The 24,107-nt window shown below is 44.0% G+C and overlaps 2 protein-coding genes across 3 annotated transcripts in view; both read left to right on the plus strand.

The window, feature by feature from the left end:
- LOC144669599 (alpha-N-acetylgalactosaminidase-like) overlaps positions 1 to 24,107 on the plus strand; it is a 376,191-nt gene that overhangs the window by 117,012 nt on the left and 235,072 nt on the right. The gene's annotated exons all lie outside the window — the stretch shown is intronic.
- On the plus strand, positions 217 to 23,344 carry txn2 (thioredoxin 2). 2 transcript variants are annotated; one of them, XM_078532080.1, is made up of 4 exons: positions 217 to 451; positions 3,541 to 3,818; positions 17,882 to 18,005; positions 22,280 to 23,344. In XM_078532080.1, exons 2-4 carry the CDS (start codon positions 3,541 to 3,543, stop codon positions 22,388 to 22,390), a joined length of 513 nt encoding a protein of 170 aa, XP_078388206.1. In that variant the 5' UTR covers positions 217 to 451; the 3' UTR covers positions 22,391 to 23,344. The 2 variants fall into 2 exon arrangements, with proteins under 2 accessions (XP_078388206.1, XP_078388207.1); XM_078532081.1 differs by having other exon boundaries at positions 407 to 522.

A 24,107-nucleotide genomic window follows, 5' to 3' on the forward strand; every position in this document is an offset into this window, starting at 1 on the left:
TTTTCCAGCATTTTCTGCTTTTGCCTCTGGACTACTAGTTCAGTGACATTACCACTATACCACATCTAACCCTGTTAAAGGCGTCAATGTAAGTTGTTGTCTAGTTCCTCTAACTCAATGCACCCAGGGACAAGAGGAACCTGCAGCATCTGAAACCAAGCAACTGGGCGGGGCCTGAACCCACCCACATGACTACAGGTTAGCCCCGCCCAATTCCTTTACAAAGATGGCGCCCGCAGCGCGCACACACTCTGGTCTTTTTGTCTAATTTCAGCGTTCCCTCTCCACCCGGCCCCACACAAACCAACCTTCGCGCTGTTCCCCCCTCCGCTGCAAAAGGAGAAGGAGTCTCTGTTCCGGTCCCAAAACCGCTAAGGCGTCTGGGAAACCGTTTCCAGGAAGTGACGCCGGATTAATCCGGAAGTGGCTTTGGCAGCGTGTGGAAGCAAAGGTGAGGAAGAAGAAAGATATAAAAACCGAGACAGAGAGGGATTGACAGAGAAAAACCCGGGGAGAGGGAAGGTGAGAGAGATAAAGGGGAACAGATACTTTAGGGCAGAAGATGGTGTAGCGGTAAAGTCACTGGATTAGTAATCCAGAGATTCGACCTTATGCCCCGAGGTTAGGGTTGCCAACCCACCAGGATTGGCCTGGAGTCTCCAAGAATTGAAGATCAAACTTCAGGGCACTGCTGTGTACAACCCTGCAGAAAAAATCATAGGGACATTAAAAATATTGGTTTTGTTTTTCATTTCCATTGAACATTTCTCTTTACCAGATAAAAAGTATTGACAATGGGAGATAAAACGGCTGTTTGGTTGATAGTCAAGCATCATCCAATTGGGTAATGAGTCTTTTTGCTTTCCAATTGGTGTAGAAAGACATAGTTGGCTGACTAATGGCTGAAGCATGGGAGCAAGTCATGTGATGAAACCTCCAGGAATACATTTAATCACAGTTGGCAACCGTACTGCAGACACTGGTTCAAATCCCACCATGGCAGTAGATGGAATTTAGATTCAATTAATAAACGTGGAATTGAAAGCCAATCTATTAAACTATTATTGGTTGTTCCATGTCCTTTACTAATGTACTTTAGGGAAGGAAAAATATCTGCCAGTCTTATCTGGTCTGGCCTACAAGTGACTCCAGATCCACAGTAATGTGGTTGACTCTTAACTGCCCTCGGGGAGTAAGAGATAAACAAATCCGGAGAGCGAGAAATCTGGGGAGAGGGGGTGGCAATCCCGGGAGCTGGGTTGAAGAGAAATCTAAAAATTGCCTGATAATGTCTGATGAACATGCAATGTAGGAATTTATAAAATTGATCTCTAGCCTTTTGTCAACTATCATCGTGGAGCATGACAGCTAACCAGGAGAGGTGGGGTTTTGGGGGGTGGGAGGCAGGAAATCAAATTGGTACTTGCTCCTTCATTGAAGTCCAGTGACTGTTTGGATTTCTGCTGAAGATGTAACTTGTTTCACAATAATTGCTTACCATATTTCATTATAGCCAGTGCGACAGGCTTGCATGCAAACATTTGGAAAAGGGTAAGATAATATTGGGCTTCTGCACTTCTGAGAATCCCCAACTTTAGCAGTGGATGCGCGAAGAGGGAAATTGGATAATACATTGTAGTGAGAGGCAAACGGAGTGTTAATTCAGTTGTATTGTGTTCTCAGCCCATTCAAGTAAATACCTTCAACCTTGATCTGCGGCATCGTCATTTATTTGGTGGATCTGTGTATTGCCTGATAATAGACTGCTCATAGAACCATAGAAAAGTTACAGCATAGAAGGAGGCCATTCAGCCCATCTTGTTCATGCCAGCCCGAGGACACCCAGGTGCCCTTTCTAATCCCAATTCCTGCACCCGGCCCATAGCCCTGCAGCTTACAGCACTTAAGGTGCAGATCCAGGTACTTTTTAAAAGAGTTTAGAGTTTCTGCCTCTACCACCAACTTGGGCAGCGAATTCCAGACACCCACTACCCTCTGTGTAAAAAAGTTCTTCCTCACGTCCCCCCTACACCTTCTGCCACTTAACTTGAATCTATGTCCCCGGTTCAAGAATTCTCCACCCAGGGAAACAATTTTATCCTGTCCACTCTATCTATTCCCCTCACAATTTTGTACACCTCAATCAACTCACCTCTCAGCCTTCTTTGTTCTAAGGAAAATAATCCCAACCTATCCAATCTCTCCTCGTAGCTACACTTTTCTAACCCTGGCAACATTCTTGTAAACCTCCTCTGCACTCTCTCCAGAGCTATTACGTCCTTCCTGTAATAGCTCTGGAGAGAGTGCAGAGGAGGTTTACAAGAATGTTGCTCAGAGTGAGGGTGGCTGCTCACTCTGTAAACTACTGCATGTCTGGGCATAACACCAGTCCTATAATTTGTGTTCTGTGTGTTTAAAATTGTTTGCACCTATCTTCCCTGCTCACCTTGACTTGCACCATATACCAGAGTGTGAACAGGTAATGGATCGTTGGGTTTTAGGTGACTGCTAGGACAAATCCATGTGATCCGCTTTATTCATTCCCCTCCACCATTAGGATGTTCCTTACCCACTCAGTACAGTAGAGATTCCATTGGTATAACTGGAATGCATGACATGTATCTGCAGAGGCCGTTAAAGCACAATTTTATTGTTATTTTCTGCATCTCTGTGGCTTAATCATAAATTCCCTGCCCTGTACTAAATCCTACGGAGTAGAGAAGCCTGTGGTCTCTGCTGATTCTGCCAATTTTACTTGTAGAGGCATTGAAGGTTCTACATTGTGCCAGCTGTGACTTTGGGTGGGATGACATTGACTGTTTGTTAGGGGACAGTTCCATAAACACAAACAAGGGTAGGCCATTCAGCCCCTCCAGCCTGTTACATGCCAGGCGCCCTTGATTATTTCATCCACATGTCTGCTGTTCAGGAGAGGCAAATTATTCAGCTACATGAGCGACACAGTTAAGCCCATCCATGTCCTCGCTTGGTATCCACACACAGATTCTGGGTAGCTGATTGTTGCCTCCCCAATCTGATGGAGGTCACGTGGTTCAGTTGGTAGCGCTGCTGCCTCTGAGCCAGAGGCTCCCGGTTCAAGTCCTACGCCAGGACTTGTTGGCCATGGATGGAAGGTTCATGACTTGGTTCAACAAGCTGATAATCAGCCTGCTAACCCATCTGACACTTCCCAACTATTCCCCAAAGGAATGTGTGAAGATGTGAAACAAACTAACCTGGAGCTACCTGCCCATTCATACTGCTATCCAGTCTGAGAGCTAACCTGGCACCCGGCATGGGGAGTGATCTGGGAATATTCCTGGTCGGAATGGAACATTCCTTGTTGCAGGGACAGTTAAATTTAGTTCAGTGGTTGTGTGATGCAGATGCCATAAGCCATGATCTATTCAAAAATTCTCTGGGTTGAATGGCCTTCACTTGTTCTTAAGTTTATAAGTGTGGTAACTGAAGGCTACTGCAGTAATTCATTCACATTTGAAATTGTTTACACGTCCTAACGCTAACAGCCTGTTTTTACAGATGGCTCAGAGGCTTTTGCTGAGGAGGCTTGTGCCCTTGACCCTTAGGAAGACCACTGCCCCAGTGCGATCTCAGTCCTCAGCATTCCTGTCAAGCCTGAGCTCCCTCTCCTGGCACGGCACTGGGCCTTCCACCCAACACCAAGCAGGTCCTCCCACCGTCAGAAGGTATTGTGAATCTCCAGCTTGCAGTGTCTCCTTCAATGTACAGAACCAGCTAGATTTCACTGATCGAGTCATCAACAGCAAGAAGCCAGTCTTGGTGGATTTCCATGCAAGGTGAGTTGATGCTTTTTGTTTTAGCCATTGTTGGGTTTTCGCCAGTGCATTTTGGGCACTAATTGTCCAAGTGGCCATTGCCTGAGTGGTAACCGGCTACAGAGGGGGCATTGCAACTGAGCTCAATTCTACCCTCACTTTACATCCTTAAATCCACATGTAAACAAGGCTTCCTGGTGACTGGGAGTGAAAACCAGGGATTATTCCCATCTGATCCACCTTAGAAATGTGCTAACTCCTTGACTGAGATTTGTGGGTGTCGGTCCTGGGGCCTTCCTGCTTCATAACGTTAGCTAATTACTGAAAAAACCTGCTGTGACATCAGGGAAAGCTACGAGTTAATGCCTCGTGTTGCCTTCTGCCAGCAATGTTATTTCCCCTTGAATGAATTTGTTTAGCTTCCCAGTGGTTTAAACTCTTTCGAGTTATCAACAGTCACAGATTGCAACTCTTTTCGAGTACAATCACAGTTCTTGGTTTCCGGGAGTGGGACATGAACCCACAACCCTCTGATTCAAAGGCGACGGTGCTATGAACTGAGCCACAGCTGACACCTCCCCAGTGGTTTAAAGGTGCAGCACATGTTATAATTAATCAATCATGCCAACCAGGAATGGATCTTTGGTCTTTGCTGGGTTAATGGATCTTAGGTGAAGTGTCAGTGGGAGTGATTTGATTGGCCTTTTGGCTCCTTTTCTGAGGCCAGGATTCCAAGTCTTAAATGCAGGCAGTGAGGGAGTGGAGTGGATGGGTGGAGTGAAAGCTCAGCTTTGTTTAAGCAGGGCCTGGAGGTAGTGTGCTGCTGGGTCCAGTCAGGGAGGTGAATGGAATTGACAGGAGAAGCGGATGCTGGTGAGAGCTGTGCAGGGTGGTTTCAGTTTTGCTGCTGGAGTTCTCGATCAGAATCTTAGCATAGAAAGAAACCTTTTAGCCCATTGTTACTCTCATAAAAACCTTTAATGTTTTTGAACATTCCTGTTAAACCTTTCCATAACCACCTCTTAAAGAGAACAACTCCAACTTCTTTAGTTTCTCCACATAACTGAAGTCCCTCATCCCTGGTACCATTCTCTTAAATCTCCTCTGCATCCTATCCAAGGCCTTGGTGCCCCTCCTAAAATGTGATGCAGAGAATTGTAAGATGTTGCAATTCATCCAGGCAGCCATTTACATAGAATTACAAAGCTTTTACAACAAAGAAACAGACCGCTCACTTCATTTGGTTGGTGTTTACAATCCTCCCCCAACCATCTCATCTCAGCCTCTCAGTTATATCTTTCTATTCCTTTCTCCCTAATATACTTATCCAGCTTCCTCTTAAGTGCACTCTGCTGTCCAAATTGGTCCATCTTCACTTGCTTGAAATCTTGTGCAGGCAATTCAGAGATGGTTACTGTGTGACAGCCACTCAGGATAAACTGAAATGACAAGAGCCCAGGGCTCCATGGTGTTGGTGGTCTATAGTTGGCTATCATCACCAAGAAAGCTGACTTTGTGCTTGTCACTGATGTTGCTGACAGGTAGTCGTTTGAAATTAATGAATGGAATCTTGGATGGAGCTCCAGAATGCTCCAGGGATGACCATGCAGGGCGAAGGTACCTTTTTGGAAAGCTTTTTTGACTGCACTGTGGTGCCTGCCATAGTTCAATTAGTAGCGCTGTTGCCTCTGCGTCAGAAGGTTGTGGGTTCAAGCCCCACTTCGGAAATTTAAGCACTTGACACTGCAGCGCAGTACTGAGGTAATTGGAGGGGCTGCCCTTTGAATGAGTTGAGGCCCATATGACCACTGTTTAATCCTCAACCAAGATCACTAAAACAGAATATCTTGTTGCTATGTGCAAACATTACAACAAGGATAATACTTCAATGTACCTAATTGGCTGTAAAGCTTTTCAGGATGTCCTGAGGGCATGAAAGGCACTACGTAATAAATGCAAGTTTTTTTGGTGTGGAGACGGGTAGCAATGACACCATAGGAGAATGATGTCAGGGAGGTGGACCGAGAAACAACTGTGGAAGTAAATCATGTCTACTTTCTGCCTCTTCAGATTTTCATGGCTCATTTCAAAGAAGCAGGGAGCTCTCAGAGTCATAACAGCCAAACATTAATACATCTCAGTACCATCATTGTGCTTTGACTGTGCACAGTGTTGCTGTGTTTTCTTATATAAGTGAGTGTACTTCAAAAGTAATACATTGGTTGTGCATTCCCATGTTCCCATTTCCCACTCCCATTATAGTGCTTCTACAGACTGTGAATTGAGTACTCATTTGTAATGAGTTTGGTTGATTCATGTCGTGGCCTTGTACCTCTCGCAATGCCGTGGGGAGCATCTCTGAACTCATTTGAACTTTGGCAATGAAGAGACAGAGAAAGAAAGAAGAGTCGCTGCAGCTGCTGAAGCTGGAATTTGAACCCTGATACTCGATGGACCGGGGCGTGTTTTCACAAACCGTACTTCCCAGGTGCTATCAATTCCCTCCCTAAACTTAGTAGCATTGTAGCTTCACAGCACAGCCTGGAAACAGGCTCCATGTTGAAATCCAAATCAGGGGCTGCAGAACTATAACTGAGGGGCATAGAAAAGTGCAGTTCAATTTTTTTTATTTTTCACAGATATGGGCATCGCTTGCAAGGCCAGTGTGTATTGCCCATCTCTGATTGCCCTTGAGAAGTTGGTGGTGAAATGCTGAGTCCATGTGATAAAGGTGCTCCTGCACAGTGTGCTATTAGGTAGGGAGTTCCAGGATGTCGACCCAACATCGATGAAGGAAACAGCAATGTGTTTCCAAATCAGGATGGTGTGAGACTTGGAGGGGAAGTTGCAGCTGATGGTGATGTTCTCTTGCATCTGTTCAGTGAGGAAGTAATTACAGCCACATGTCTTTTCTCTTGCCACTTCCCCCACCACCACCCCTTCAACCCCAAATGCCCTGTGCTTAAACTGACTGTTTCCCCATGTGAATTCAGTGAATGCTGGCAGACTATTTGACTGTAGAAGTAACACAGCTGAACCTGGTCCTGGCTTTTCACGCACACACATACAACTGGATATAGTGTTTCAGAACTGCGATGAGGTGTTACATAAATGGAAAGTTTTCTGAAAATGACAATGCCAACACTGGCTCTCACCTTTTGCTCTTCTATGCTGCAAAGAAGCTCTCCTGCATACTTTCCTCTGGGACATCTCTCTCATTCTGGCTCATTCTTTGATAGAACTGTAACAATGAAGAAGTCTTTCCCTCCCTCAGCCTTCCCTTTGCCTCAACAATTGTGTGCGCTTTTAAACCCGAGCTTGGAATCTCCTAAATGCAGCTGCTTGACTTTACTCCTTAATTCCACTGCTGGTCTCTTTCCAACCTCGGTGTGCCTCTAACCCACTCAATTCCCCTTTCTCGATTCAAAGAAGAGTGATTGGACTGAAATACGTTTGCCTTGAAATGTTATCTTCATAATCAAATTGACCAAAGCTGTGTCAACAAACTGTGGGATTATCCAGCGTGCTGCACAGTGCAGTGGGAGTGGTTGCTGAGGTGTGCTAGTGTGTGTGACTCTGAACTAAAACTATCAATTGAAGGTAAGACCCAGGTTATTATTGAGAATAAATGAAGGACACCCTGTTGTGTCTTCAGGGTCTCATAAGAAACTTGGTTGTAATGTTATTTGAGGGACAGTGACCTCTCTGGTGACTCCCCTGACTTTGCTGGTTCTAAAAATTCCATCCCTGAAAAGAAAGAGAGGACTTGCATTTATGTAGCACCTTTCACAACCTCCAGAACATTCCAAAGTGCTTCACAGTTAATGAAGTGTAGTCACTGTTGTAACGTAGAAGACACAGCTGCTAATTTGCACGCAGGAAGGTCCCTCCTGTGGGAGATGGCCATTGCTTGGCATTTGTGTGGCATGGATGTTATTTGCCACTTATTAGCCCAAGCCTGAATGTTGTCCAGGTCATCCTGCATATGGGCAGACTACTTCATTATCTGAGGCGTTATGAATGGTACTGAAGATTATTCATTGATGATTGCACATACCCACTTCTGACTTTATGTTGGAAGGAAGATCATTGAAGTAGCTGAAGATGGTTGGGCCCAGAAAACTGCCTTGAGGAACTCTCTTCTGGGAATGTCCTGGGGCTAAGATGAATGACCTCCAACAACCACAACCATCTTCCTTTGAGCTAGGTATGCGACTCCAGCCAGTGGAGAGTGTTCCCCCTGATTCCCATTGATTACCTGTTGACAAGTGACTTGGTGTCAAGGGCAGTCATTTTCACCTCACCCCTGGAAGTCAGCTCTTTTGCCCATGTTTGAACCGAGGCTTTAATGAGGTCTGGAGCTGAGTTGCTCTGGTGGAACCCAAACTGAGCATCAGTGAGCAGGTTATTGCTGTGTAAATGTCGCTTCATTGCACTGTTGACGACACCTTCCATCACTTGCTGATGATCAAGAGTAGATTGATAGGGTGGTATTGGCTGGATTGGATTTGTTGTGCTTTTTGTGGACAGGATATAATTAGACAATTTTTCACATTGTTGTTTAGATGCCAGAGTTGTAGCTGTACTGGAACAGCTTGGCTAAGGACGTGGTTAGTTCTGAAGCGCAAGTCTTCAGCATTACAGCCAGGATGTTGACCATAGCCTTTGCTTTATGCAGTGAATTCAACAGTTCCTTGATATCACGTAGATTGAATCGAATTGGCTGAAGACTGACACCTATGATGATCGCCATCATTCAGGATGAGAATGTATGTGGAGCTGCTTCTGCCTATTAGTTGTTTAATTGTCCAGCACCATTTATGATTGGTGTGGCGGCACTGCAGAGCTCTGATCTGATCCATTGATTGTCAATAGTATGCTGCTTCTGTTTAGCATGCATGTAGTCCTGTGTTGTAGATTCACCAGGTTGAAATCTCATTTATAGGTATGGCTAGTGATGCTCCTTGCAGGCTCTCTGACATCTAATTGACCCAGCGTTGATCCTCCAGCTTGATGGTAATGGTAGAGAGGGGAATATGCCAGGCCATGAGGTTACAGATTGTGGTTGAATACAATTCTGCTGCCGCTGATGGCCCACAGCGCCTCATGGATGCCCAAATGTAAGCTTCGAGGTTAGTTCTGAGTCTATTCCATTTAGCATGGTGGTAGTGGCACACAACATCATAGAGCGTATCCTTGGTGTGAAGATGAGACTTTATCTTCAAAGGACTGTAGGGTGGTCTCTCCTGCCAGTAATGTCATGGACAACTGCATCTGCGACCTGTAAATTAGTGAGGATGATGCTAATTTGGTTTTTCCATCTTGCTCATTCTCTCACCACCTGCTGCAGACCTATCTGGCAGATATGCCCTTCAGAACTTAACCAACTCGGTCAGTAGTGGTGCTACCAAGCCACTCTTGGTTATGGACATTGAAGCCCCCCCACTCACCCAGAGTACATTCTGCGCCCTTGCCACTGTAGGTGCTTTTCCCAAATGATGTTCAGAATGCTGGAGTACTGATTTATCAGTTGGAGGAGGGTGGTAGGTGATACTCAGCAGGAGGTTTCTTTGCTCCTATTTGACCTGATGCCATAAAACTTCATAGGGTCTAGAGCCAATGTTGACTGACTTTATACTAATATGCCACCATCTCTAATGGATCTGCCCTGCAGATTGGGGAGGACAGATATGGTGATCTAAAGTATGATTCTGTGCTTGACTAGTCCGTGGGACAGCTCTCCTAATCTTGGCACCAGTCCCCAGATGTTAATGAGGGGGATTTTTCAGAGTCATTTGGGCCGAAGGTGTCTTTGTCGTATCCAATATCTAGGTCAGTGTCAGATGGTCTATCCAATTTTATTTTTCTTCGTCTTCTCTGTAAAGATTCGATACAACTGGGTGGCTTGCTAAGCCATTCCAGATGGCAGTTAAGAGTCAACCACATTGCCGTGGGTCTGGAGTCACATATAGACCCAGACTGGATAAGGGCAGCAAATTTCCTTCCCTCTGAGATATTGGTGAACTAGATGGGTTTTTACGACAAAATGGTAGTTTCATTACCGACGCTAGCTTTTTGTTCTAAATTTTATTTATGTAATTGCTGTTAATTCCCCCAGCTGCTATGATGGCATTTGAATTTGTATCCGGAGCAGGTCTCTGGATTTCTAGTCCAGTAATGTTACCACTATGCTCCCATTCCCATGTCTTATCTAAAAGACGGCACTTTCAGCAGTGTCCCTCTCCCTCAGGACTTGACTGGAAGTGTCAGCCTGGACTATGTGCACAAATACCTGGAGGGGTACTTGAACCCATGACCTTACTCAATGAGGAGAGTGCTACGCTTTGAGCCACAGTTGACACCAGTAGAGGAATGCATGGCCTTTGCGATCAGTCTTCTCGCAAGAATGTCTAGGACAACATCCAATGGCCATTGCTTAATTTTCTAAGTCTCGGTAACTAGTTCTTGAGACCACAGGGATGTCCTGCCAGTACTTGCTATTCAAGTCGATTTGTGTTGAATAGCCACCTTGCTGAGGTATTGGGGTTCTGCTGCTGCCTGCTGAATATTGTGGTATGAGTCAGTGCCCTCCGAAGAGAGGGAAGTGGTGTTTTCTTTAAACTTCCCTCAGTCTCGAGCTTTGTGTTGGTGAAAAAAGGAAGTACAATATCTTGGAGAGATTTTGATAGTTTTTACCTGTTTTCGTTAATGTATGTGGAATATATTGAGCTGCATTGTTCCAGTGGAATAAAGAGGAAGTTTGAATCTCCTGTGAAGAGAAACAAAGGAAATACTGAACCTTCGACTGCTTGTTTTGTCAAGTTTTAGTGTTTATCAAGATAAGAGGTGCTTATGCTGGGGAGCAAAACATTTTTCAGCTGTCAATGTTGTGCAATCCCAGATCCGTCATGATGTGGGTTAGAAGCAAAATAAGGCTCTCTAAACTGCACACCAAAGTGCACAAACTCCATCTTTCACAGCAGTTGAAGTGGCTTAAACTGTGGATTTGCCAGGCAAGTCCGTGTAGTGAAGGGTCTTGCTCAGTGCCTTTAGGGATGGAGTTCCAGGATTTTGACCCAGCACTGATGAAGAAAATGGCGTTATATGTCCATGTCAAGGATGGTGTGTGACTGGAGGGAAACTTGGAGGTCGTGGTGTTCCCATGTGCCTACTGCCCTTGTCCTTCTAAGTGGTGGCGTCATGGGAGGTTCTGTCGAAGTTCATATCATTGCAGAACCTCACCAGCAGAGAATGGAGACGCTCTCTTGGGTTGTATTCAGAGGCTAATGGAAAACCTGCTTGAGCCACTTTACCACCCCGTTCAAGGATTGAATCCAATCCATAGGAACCGTTCCTTTAGATTGGAAAACAGCATGTCACTCAGCTGTTTAAGAAAGGTCTTCTGGTGCTGTGGGTAGTATCCCACCACCCCCTGTTTAAGCCAGAAGCTTTGGGTTTGAGTCCTGCCCTAGGACTTGATGGCTAAGGAAGATTCATTCATGATGTGACCAATCATGTTGAATATCTACCTACAAATGCTTCCAACACATGCCAGAGGCAGGTGGTAAGTTTCAGGAATTTGACCCAAAAACAGTGAAGGAATGTTGACAGGATGATGTGTGGCTTGGAGGGGAACTTTGTGGTAGTGTTCCCATGCTTCTGCTGCTCTTGTCCTTCTAGGTGGTAGAGGTCATGGGTTTGAAAGGTGCTGTTGAGGGACCATTGACGAGTTGCTCCAACACATCTTGTAAATGGTACACACTGTTGCAACTGTGTGCCAGTGGTGGAGGGAATGAATGTTTAAGGTTGGGATTTCAGTTACACCGGCTGCTTTATCCTGGATGGTGTTGAGCTTCCTGAATATTGTTGATGGGGAGCATTCCATCACAGTCCTGACTTGTGCCTTGTCGATGAGAGGCTTTGGGGAGTCAGGAGACGTTACTCGCTGCAGAATTCCCAGCCTCTGACCTGCTGTTGTAGCCACAGTATTTATATGGCTGGTCTAGTTAGGTTTCTGATCAATGGTAACCCCAAGATGTTAATAGTGGGAGATTCAGTGATGGTAATGCTGTTGACTGTCATGAGGGCTGGTTAGATTCTCTCTTGTTGGAGATGGTCACTGCCTGACACTTGTGTGGCACAAAATGTTACTTGCCACTTATCAGCCAAAGCCTGATGAAGAAAATGTCCAGGTGTTGCTGCATATGGACATGGACTGCTTCAATAACTGAGGAGTTGCAAAAGGTATTGAACATTGCGCAGTCATCCACGAACATCGCCACTTCTGACCTTATGAAGGGAGGATCATTGAAGCTGCTGAAGATGGTTAGGCCTAGTCTTTTTCCTATATTCCTCCCTGCCCCATATTGTATATTCATATAGATTATTAGTTTCTGTGGCCTTCACTACTGAGTTATATTTGTTCTGCGCTCCATGTAGAAAGTGAGTTAAGCTACATTTTCATACAATCCTAGCGAGTTGGCTACAAAAACACATTGAGGTGGAAAGGTTTTGCTGTCTATAAAAAAAAAAAATGATGAGCTCAGTGGCTAGCCCATTGTTGGTTCTGAGTTTTGGGTTCGAGGCATACTCCAGATACTTGATCACAAAGTCAAGGCTGACACTCCAATGTAGTGCTGAGGGAGTGCTGCACTGTTGGATATACTGTCTTTCAGAGGAGACGTTAAATCGATATCCTATATACTTTCTCAGGTAAAAATAAAAGACCCTACAGTGCTACTGCAAAGAGAAGCGGCTTTCTCCCTGCTCTCTTGGCCAATATTTTTATCCCTCGCCAAATGTCACAAAGGATTGTCTGCTCATTATCACATTGCTGTTTGTGTGATCTTGCTCTGCACAAATTGGCTGCTATATTTCCTATATTACAACCGTGACTATACTTCAATGGTACGTGATTAATTGTAAAATGCTTGGGCTTTCCTGAGGTTGTAAAAGGCGTTATATAAATGCACGCCCAATCTTTCACTCGAGCCTGCTCCACCATTCAATACGATCATGACTGACCTTGGGCTTCAACTCCAATTTCCCGCCCACTCCTCATATCCTTTAATTCCCTGAGAGACCAAATATCTGTCTATCCCAGCCTTAAATATATTCAACAGTGGAGCATCCACAACCCTTTGGGGTAGAGAATTCCAAAGATTCACAACCCTTTGAGTGAAGAAATTTCTCCTCATCTCAGTCCTAAATGATCGACCCCTTATCCTGAGACTGTATCCCCGTGTTCTAGATTCCCCAACCAATGGAAACAATCTCTCTGTGTCCACCCTATCAAGCCCTTCAGAATTTTGTAGGTTTTAATGAGATCACCTCTCATTCTTCTAACTCCAGAGAATATTGACCCAATTTACTTGTGGACATGTCGCAGTCGAATGTGATGGCGCCAACTGACCACACTCCTGCGTATTCATTACTGTTGCATTCAAAAAGATATGCACTGATGAGGCTGACTAACCTAGTCCATTCACAGAAGTGTGAGTCTGCTGCAAAAAACCCTTCACAATGTGTGAAAAGTCCAAAAATGTACAGTGCCAGTGTCACCATTTTGTAAATTTGCAGCAGTTTTGTTGAGAAGCCACACGATTTGAGCTGACTTATAAATGTGCACTATGTGCCAGGGTCTGTAAATTGTGTTGACCAGAGAACTGCAACTTTCATCTCCGGCTTGAGCTGGGACTGCAATGGAACTGTTGAAATTGGACTTTGTGTCTTTGCATTTAAGGTGAAGTGGGAGGAAAACTTGTGACCATTGGGCACATGTGTGGACTTTAGGGATTTGGCTGAGGGATTGCGGGTTGTTTTTTGTTTAACTTCAGATAGGAGGTAAATAAGATTTCAAAACTTTGGCTTTGGATCATTGCGCCTTTCAAAGAATCCTGTGTCTCTGAAGGGGTGACAAATACACATAGCCATCTGGATCTGTCCACCAGTTCCATGAGCATCAGTAAACCATCACTGTCAGTTTACAAAACATGTGAATTGGAGGCTATTCAGCCCCTTGAGCCTATTCTCCCAATTCAGATCATGGCTGGCATACATCTCAACCCCATCAAACTCAAGGCAGTCAGGCAGAGTCAACGTGGTTTTGTGAAAGGGAAATCATGTTTACCCAATTTATTGGAGTTCTTTGAAGGCGTCACATGTGCTGTGGATAAAGGGGAACTGGTGGATGTACTGTGCTTAGATTTCCAGGAGGCATTTGATAAGGTGCTACATCAAAAGTTATTGTGGAAAATAAAAGCTCATGGTGTAGGGGGTAACATATTGGCATGAATAGAGGATTGGCTAGCTAACAGGAAGCAGAGAATTGGCATAAATGGGTCTTTTTTCTGGTTGGCAGGATGTGACGAGTGGTGTGCCACGGGGATCAGTGCTGGGGCCTCAACTTTTTACAATGCTGATGACACAAAGATAGGTAGGAAAGTAAATTGTGAAGAGGGCATAAGGAGGCTACAAAGGGACATAGGTTAAATGAATGGGCAAAGATCTGGCAAATGGAATATAATTTGGACAAATATGAAATTGCCATTTTGGCAGGAAGAATAAAAAAGCTTATTATCTAAATGGTTAGAGACTGCAGAGCTCTGAGATTGAGGGGGATTTGGATGTCCTAATGCATGAATCACAAAAGATTAGTACGCAGGTACAGCAAGTAATTAGGAAAACTAGTAGAATGTTATCTTTTATTGAGGGGAATTGATTACAAAATTAGGGAGGTTATGCTTCAGTTGTACAGGGCACTGGTGAGACCACATCTGGAGTACTGTGTACAGTACTGGTTTCCTTATATAAGGAAAGATGTAAATGCATTAGAAGCAGTTCAGAGAAGGTTTACTAGACTAATACCAGGAATGGGTAGGCCATCTTATGAGGAAAGGTTGGACAGGTTAGGCTTGTATCCATTGGAGTTTAGAAGCGTAAGAGACAACTTGATCGAAACCTTTAATCTCCTGAGCGGTTTTGACAGGGTGGATGTGGAGAGGATGTTTCCTCTTGTGGGAGAATCTAGAAATAGGGGGTTACTGTTTAAAAATAAAGGGCCGCTTATTTAAATCAGAGATGAGAAATTTTTTCTCTGAGGCTTGTGAGAACTCTCTTCCTCAAAAGGCAGTGGAAGCAGAGTCTTTGGATATTTTTAAGGCAGAACTAGATAGATTCTTGATTAACAAGGGGGTGAAAGGTTATCGGGAGTAGGTAGGAATGTGGGGTTGAGGTTACAATCAGATTGGTCATGATTTTATTGAATGGCGGAGCAGGCTTGAGGGGCCGAGTGCTCCAAATTTGTATGTTTGTATGTATGTTGATATCAGTATTCTTAGCTTCTTGCTACGTATCCATATATTATTCTACTTATAAATAAATTAGATTATTCGTTTTAATCTGTACGTTGTGCCTGATCACGTGGTATCCAATGTGGTGCCAATGTAGATCAGTTCTCAATACTGCTGTAGCTGTGTTACTGTAATTGTTTCATCACAATTGTATGTGAGTTGGAATTCACTGAACTGGCCAGTCCATGGAAACAGGAACTTTACCACTTCTGGCAGTTCAAAGGTTAACTGTTTTAACCTGGCTTCCAGTTTTTAAGACCTTCCTATGTGTAGTAAAAGTTGTTGAATAAATGGCGTCGAAGATTGATAAAAGCTGTTGGTTTATTACTCTCTGACTTCTATAAATGATTTTGTGTACAGCATTACATGAAAACAGACTGTAGCCTGATCAAGGATACACCGAAGATGTACTCAGTACCAGCATAACTAATTGCAGAGCTGTACCTTGCCTCTGTTCAATTAACACAATATCGTTGAGGGCTGTACAATCAGCACCCATAGCTCTGGGTTGTCCCTGAATGGAGGGAGCAGAATTCATCAGGACCCCAGCCCCTGATTGCTTTTCCTACAGCACAATGATACCAGTGTGTTCAGCTGTGAAGTTTCCCATGCTCGAATAGCCATTTAATTTCTTGGCCTGTTATATGAAGGATGACTTATTGGGGATACTGCCAAGGGCTGGCAATGTCTTCGGAATTGTTACCCAGCAAGAATCAGCACTGCCACGAAGAATCAATTGCATCACGTGTGATAGGAGGGGGAGATGGGGAGGGAAAAATAGAGAGAAAGTCCCGTCTTGTTACTCACTCCTGGTCGGTCACACTGAAAATGTGCTGTGTATATCTATATTTGGTTGAGTTATACAGCATATGAGGTCATTTGGCCCATTGTGCCCGTGCTGGCTCTTTGAAAGAGCTTTCCAATAGTTCAATTCCTCTGCTCTTTCCGCATAGCCCTCCAGATATTTTCTTTTTAAATATGTATCCAATTTCCTTTTAAGTGATACAATTGAATCTGTTTCCACTGCCCTTTTAGGCAGTACATTTCAGTCACTTTGGTTTGCCATTTTTTCTAAATGACATCCTTGATGTAAGTGTGAGGCAAAAGGGAAAGAAAAAGACTAACATTTAGAGTCATTACAGCACACTCACACAACATTCCAAAGCACTTTACAGCCAATGAAATACTTCTTAATGTGTAGTCACTGTTCTAAGAAACGCAATTTGTGCACAGCAAGAGCACAAAGACCAATGTGATAATGACTTATCGGTTTATTGCTATTGGTTGATGGATAAATATTGCCCAGGACATCAGGGGGAAATCCCTTGCTCTTCCTCGAATTGCACCATGAGACCTATTACATCCACCTCAGAGAACAGAAGGTGCCATAGTTTAACATCCCATCTGAAAGACAGCACCTCTGACAGTGCAGTACTCCTTCAGTACCTCACCAGAGTGTCAACCCAGATTTCCTGTGTACATGTCTCTTGAGTGGCTGTTGAACCTGCGACTTTTTGACCCCGAGGCAAGAGAGCTGACATCATTAGAGAAAAAAGGGGAGGGAATGGAAATAAATAAAACGAGTGAAGATGGCACTCAGTATAGCGCCTACCTCAGCCACGCTGTGGTAACCCAACGTTATTACAATTATACAACACCTCCTTGAGGCTTTTCCCTGCCTGGCTGATGCTCTCTAACTACCATGCTGAAGAAAAAAAGCTTTTTATTAAGAACTTCTATTTCACTGAGAAGGCTTCAGGCCAATCCACATCCAACAACCTGCTCTGAAAACTCTGGAGGTGAAAAATGCTAGAAATGCAGCATGGACAGAGAGGCGGTTAATGTATCCAGCTTTGTCAAAGTTTAGTCCTCAGCTCTGATACCTGAAGTATTCCCGTCTCCTGACATGCTGATTGATTTTTCTCTCTGTCTCTTGTTACCTCTGCCACTGAAGGTGGGCGGAGGTAATGTTTTCACTTGATTGTTAGTCTGTTTGTCTATAAACAATGTATCTCAAAATCTAATAGATGGATTTCAGTGAAACTTGTGGGTGTAAACAGCTTGCAGAGTTTTAACTAAGAGCTTATACTGACACTGAGGTACAGGTGAGGCCCTAGTGTTTGGAAAGTGTCCACAGTTGATGTCACTGAGATGTGGAGAGAAGCTCTAAAATCTTATTTCTTGGAGGGGGTTGTGTTGCAAGAACAGGAGAAGGGTAAGAACATCATATTTGATCATCACAAAGATCATTATATTTGGCTCGACACCTGTCTTATAATACTCAGGTTTCTGGAGATTGTTGGACTCAATCGTCAAATGCACTGCCTATTATCATACTGAGTTGTATAGTCCAGGGCAGGCCCAGATTTAAACACTTATATCCACAAGGTTAGCTGATCTCTGCTGGGCTGACTGTGAGGCTTTTGGCCTTTGTCTCTGGGATGGAGCAGGAAAGCGTCCCAAAATCTGATCACTGTTCAGTGGTCTGTGATACAGGTGCGTGAGTCTGTAGATACAGGTCAAGGACAGGATCAATTCAAGGGCAAAGTGGAATATTCCGCCAGTACTTGGTGTATCAGATCCAGTGATGAATGACCACATAGGGTGAGGTACTAGAAGTTCCTGGGGACAGTGTATCAAATGCGAATGGGCTCTCGAGAGGACTGATGTTAAAGTAATATTTTTTGTCCTTGTTAATGCAGCCACCTTCACTGTCTCTGTTTGTTCCATCAGTTGGTGCGCCCCCTGTCGCATTCTTGGTCCGAGACTTGAGAAGATGGTGGCGAAACAGGAGGGAAAGGTCGTAATGGCAAAAGTAGACATAGATGATCAGACAGACCTCGCCATCGAGTACAAGGTATGGGCATGTGATCATATTACTTAATGCTGGACAAAAGGACTTATTTAAGAAACTCATCCCAACCTCCACACTTGCTTAGCTTTACTTGTCAAATATACCCTGAACTTTAAACAGCAGAATAAAAACAATAAGTTTACAGGATTTAAAGCTCCTTGTGAAAACCCAGCATTGTTTCCTTGATTTACTAAAGGGTAAATACTGTTCCTGCCACCCACCACCCCTCTTCCTCCGCACCATCTTTGTGGAGCCGGTAGATGTTCAGCAGTTTCTTGTTAGAATGGCATCTATATCTGACCTGGATTCAATGGGTAAATCTGTTTGTCTCTGGCATAGTTACCTATTGTTAAGCATGTTGTTACGAACAGGGTGGGGTTTAATTTAAACAGCCCTGATTTCTCCTCCCACTACCCGTCCGTAAACAGAAAGGTGTTTTTTGATTTTCCTTTTTATATGTGTATATTTTCCCAACCTCCTCTCAGTTTTGGTATGATCCAATTCTCTATTATTAACCCCACAGCAAACTCGAGATAGGATGAACTAAAAGGATCAATTTATTTGCGCACACTCAAACGTGTGTGAGGAGAGTCACAACGTGGCCTCCTTTTCATTCATACAATAAAGGTGGGATAGAGAACAGAAAGAGGTACAGGGCAAAGACCACAGACAAAATAAGAACTATTGTTTCACATCAGTCCAGAATCAAAGTCCAATGGTGTATTCTTTCACAGAATCAGCAGGTTGAAAACAGATGCTGGATAATCCACTTTTCCAGTAGAGATGACTTCCACGATGGGATAGGTACATAGAGATGATTTAATCTTGTAGGTGCTGGTACAGAAGTTCAGAGGTTAGAAATAGTGTAGATGGGGTTGGGGGTTGCTGGAACAGGCAATTTCAACTTGAACAGAGCTCTGGTTCTGCTGTTGCTCGGCTGCTGGAAGATGGCAGACTGTTTTTGCAGCTCCACAAAGCTTTCTCCCAGCAGGGTTGGAGGGGGACGGTCATGTGATATGACTCCCACTTTTCCACTCTGGTTTGGACAAAGGATGTATATTCCTTTTGTCTAGATTCTTGAAATGGTTAATGTTTTAATGTTTCAACCATTAGTAATTTCAAAGGAAGTTTCAGGGTCCTTTGTCCTATCAGACGTGTAGTCTCCATTGGCTGGGTCTGATCTTAGAAATCTAAATGGCTTTGTGTAATTCCTTTGGAATTTGGTCTCTGCAAGCACAGGGCTGTTAGCGCCTCTTCAGGGATAACGATACTGTGACTGTTCTGAATGCCACGAAGTTCCTAGTGTTTCAGTCATAGCAATGGCTTCAGATATTGTAAAGTCTTTGTCCAGTTTTAAAGATTTTATAAATTAGCTATGCTGATTTTTTTATATATATAATAATAGTGAGGTCTTAGCTCCACGATAGTACAAATAAATACAAGCAAGTGGCCAGTATGAGAGGAGAGCAGAGATCTTGGAGGGTTGTAGGGCTGGTGGATATTACAGAGATAGAGAACGGTGAGGTCATGAAGGGATTTGGAAACATTGATGAGAATTTTAAAATTAAGGCATTGCCTAACCAGAATCCAATGTAGTTGAGCGAGCACAGGATTGATAGGTGAACAGGAATTACTGCAAGTTAGGACATGAGCAAGACATGAGTTTTGGATGAGCTCAGGGTTATGGAGGGTGGAAGATGGGAGGCCTGCTAGGACCATGTTCAGTTTCTTATTTGGACTATCTTAAGTGTGTGTAAGTCCTGTGTGAGTGGCAAACTCAATCATCACTGTTGGCCTTCCTTTTGGAGTGAGGATTTGGAGGCTGAAACTCAGCTTCTCTTTTTGGATTACGTGCTTCTGAAGGCGGAGAATATTTAGGGAAGATAAACAGAGGTGAAAGTGAAACATTATGAGCTAATCTACCTTGTGTAGTGCAGTCCAGAGTCCTCCTGTTCTGAGGACTTAGGTTATGACATTGATCCAGTTTTTATCACTATGTAGAATTAGTTGATTGTAGAAATATTTAGGCGTTAACTCTGTGCGTCATACAAGTTTGAATTCCAATCTGAATTGGACCCAATTTAGCATTTCACGCATGATCGAGCCAGAGAAAGGAACCTGTCGTGCAATTCACGTCTGAACATTTTCTGCCCCATTTTGTACGGGGATTTTTATACTGTGCTTCCTATGCTAATTAAACCTTACCTAACCTGAAGCCACAGCATCTGTGCTTTCACAGTTAGCTGCCCTGACTGAAGCTCACTGACTCACCCAGGAGCAGCTAAACAGACCTGTTTAATTTGGGTTCAGTCCAGTCTGTCGATTTATCTCCCTTGCATTCCTGAATGGAATGCGCAGTAAATCTGGTAGGGGAGGGAGCAGATGTTTGACCTGAACTGAATTCCAGGGAGTTGAGGTACAGTGCAGAGTCCATGATTGGAGAATGCTGGTTTTATTTTCTTCACCCTGCTGCATTCATGTCCAGAGGCCACATGTGGGGAGTTCAGCCACCCAGATGTTTGGTGATGGCGGGGGGAATGAAATTGGGGGCCTCTGAGGCTTCATCAAAGAGCATCACAGAAAGTCCAGGCACAATTCCTGGATGCTCTACAGCAGGAGCTGCAGAAGTGATGAGACTTGTAGAGATGAAAAGGGTATAAAGTGGAATCATACAGCACAGAAGGAAGCCATTTGGTCAAGTGTCCCTTTGAAAGTTATCCTAATCCCACTTCCCTGTTCGTTCCCATACCTTTGGAATTTCTTTTCTAAATCCAAATCCCTTTTTAAAAGTTACTATTGAATATGCTTCCAACACCCTTTCAGACAGTTCATTCCAGATAATAGACAGATTTTGTATTCCAAAATATATGGTAACTGTAGGACTTCAGATTAAATCGAGGTTATCAGATCAGACCACAAAATTATAGTTAATGGGGGATGAAAGAATTAAGCCCATGTAATTTGTGTGGTGCTCCTGTTCCTGGAACATGTTACAGCTGCATACAACTTGTGTTTCTTCTTCCCCCCAACCTCATGGGGCCAGAACATAGTGTTTTGACTGGAAGATTGCAGGCTGAAATGTTTGATTCTCTCCCCGCTATCTCTGGAGGAGCCACGGGTGAGTATTCCTTGGAGACACTGAGCTTTGTGCATACTGTAGGACAGTGTGCTGGAAGCTAGGAGAGCCATTTGGCACAGTGCAACTGGAATTAGAACGTGGGAAAGCCTCACTAGTGCCCTTTTCCATTATCTGTGTGACTTTGGTGGCAGTTTGGCTCAAGTTAGTAGCACTGATCCCTGTGGATTCAGAGGTCCACAGGTTATTGCCTTATCCAAGGATGTCATCTGGAGTGCTGCATTATCACAGGAGCTGCTTTTCAAGTGAGATGTTATTAAGGGAGCCCCTTCCTTCTGTTCAGGTGGTTCAGCTGATACATGTGCAGCGCTATTGGTAGAGATGGGAGTGGTAATCCCCTGGTAAACGTTCTTTCCCCAACCCAACATCAAAATTGATTGAGCAGTGGTTTACCACATCATTGTGATCAGCATCATACTGTTCACAAAATGTCTACTCCTGAACTTAAACGCAAGTCATTGTATGTGAAGCATTTTGAAATGGTGCTGAGATGCCATATAATTGAGTCTCTTCTTGTACCATTTCCAGCACTGGACTAGCTGTGTTCCCCTTTCATCTACTTCAGTTACACAGGGAGACCAAAGATTTTGCGATTACTGTCCTTGGAGCACAGAAGGTTAAGGGGAAATTGAACAGGAGTGGTCAAAATCTTGAAGGGTTTTGATAGAGGAAATAAGGTGAAATAGTTTCCTGGCAGGAGAGTCAGTAACCAGAAGACAGAGATTTAAGGTAATTGACAAAAGAACCAGAAGGGAGATGAGAACTTTTTAATGCAGCAAGGTGTTCTGATCTGGAATGTGCTGCCTGAAAGGGTGGCAGAAGCAGGTTCAGTAGTAACTGAGATTTGAATAAATATTGAAGTGGGGGGTGGGGGAGAAATTGCAGGGCTATGGGGAAAGAGCAGTAGAGAATGGGACTAATTGGATAGCTCTTTCAAACAGCTGGCACAGGAACACTGGACAGAATGGCCTCCTCTGCTGTGTGATTTAATCATTTCCCACCAAGTTGATATCTGCTTCTGAGCCACTGATTTCCAATAAACAGCTGCACTGTGATTTAATATTTACACAGATTTACTTTTAAAGTTCCAGCTACATAAATGAAAATGGAAGATTGCTGTGTTTTCCCCATTGATTTGCAGGTGACTGTGGTCCCGACTGTAATTGCTATGAAGGATGGGGATGTCGTGGGGAAATTCGTAGGTGTTAAAAGTGAAGATGACCTGGAAGTCTTCATCAAGGAGTTGATTTGATGGTGACTGGACTGATGGCCTGTAAAGGTTTTATGGGATGGCTGTGTGACTGTCGTGTGATCCTCCTTTTTCCAACAACATGTTTCCCGTTTTGTAAAATAGGCCAGAGATGCTGCTACTAACCACCTGTCTGGCTGAGATTCCTGCCTCTACCCACATTCAAGAGCTAGTAAATCTTGCCATAACTGAGGCTGCTGTCTCCTGTCATCTTCTGAAATTTTTAACCACTATCGCACACCAAACACAACAGAATCTACTCCAGCTACCGCGTGGCAGTCTCCAGTAGAACCTTGTTTACACCAGCACTACCGCATCCTACTCTCCATCCTGTTCTATCTGCTGTGCTTTATCTCCAGGAGCCAGTGCACAATCTTCAGTTCCACTCCTCTGTCCTTCCTCACTACCCCAACTCCCTCAATCCTCATTTTTCTGCATCTCCTGTATGTCCGCGAAGTGTTTTCTGAGAAGTTCTCCATCCTTTCCCAATGCTGCTCTGTGTCTGACTGTGCCTTAGCACAGCATCTTACACCAGACAGCTGAAGATAAGGAATTCACCATTGGTCAGTGATCTGATCTGCATTAAACAACCTAGCACCGACCAGAAGCTGTTGAGCAGGAGAGGAAATATTTGCAGGTGATGAGCAAGGACAGAATGTCAAGTGCTGATGGCTGGCTATGTGGATTATCAGCAGTGACTGAAAGGCCATGTAGCTGGGATCAGGCCAGCGGGACAAAGTACAAGGGGATGTTAGAAAAATGACATCTTCCATTTTTACAAATAAAAAAATCACAAAATAAATTCTAGCTCAGCCATCAGGATGAATTCACATTAGAGTCAGTGACCCGAATATTTGCAAAACAGTGCTTCTAATCTCAGTCTCCTGTGAAAAGAGGGTTTGAAATGGATGCTGACACAAAAAGTTTCTTCGGTTAATCATCCATTTTAATTTTCAATCTGCTGTTTCCTTTTGTCTGATTTGGGGTTGGAAGCAGTCACCCCTGTGTTGCTAAAAGTGAGTCCTGTTCATGTTATCAATCATGTAAGCTCTTCTGCCGAACTTTGCCTTAATGAACAGGAAATTAGAATTTTAACAAAAATGAAGACAGAATAATAGAATTATGATTCTAAGGACAGCAGAAAAGCTGTTTATTTGAAGTCTTGGTTCATGGACTACTGTAATGAATTTATTCTCTATATCCTCTTTCCTCACGTGCCCAAAAAGCTGTGTCTTCTGGCAGTGCTTCTGCCTGTCGTGTAAGAGGGGAAATAAAACCTGGCAAGGGAAGATGGCTTCCTTCCCCTTCCTTCTCCATTGTGGCTCTGGCAGGTTACCCACTTGAGTAATTCGTGGCTGAGAGAATTGTAAGGCAGAGGTTGCACCCTCCCACCCTGGCACAGTGTGCCTGTATAGGGTACCATTTGGCTGCAGTCTGTATTATGGATCCATGAATTAGTTTACAGGGGGCACTGCTAAGTGTAGTGCTTGGCCACCAGGCACACCTGGCCCCCAGTTCAATCCTTCCTCTACTGAAGTCACTGATTCTAGGCATGGCCACAGCTGCAGTAGGCCTCAGTGTCCCTGGGCTAAGGAGAATACAGATAAAGCTGGTGATTCCCTGTGGTGTAACCCTTGGTTAAATAACCTGCTGAGGCTTGCAGTCTGAGCACATCCTTGAAGAATGGCCGCGTGAACAATGCACTGGGAGGGATGGAGAG

Source organism: Cetorhinus maximus, chromosome 29, assembly GCF_964194155.1.
Source record: "Cetorhinus maximus chromosome 29, sCetMax3.hap1.1, whole genome shotgun sequence".
Classification (NCBI taxonomy): domain Eukaryota; kingdom Metazoa; phylum Chordata; class Chondrichthyes; order Lamniformes; family Cetorhinidae; genus Cetorhinus; species Cetorhinus maximus.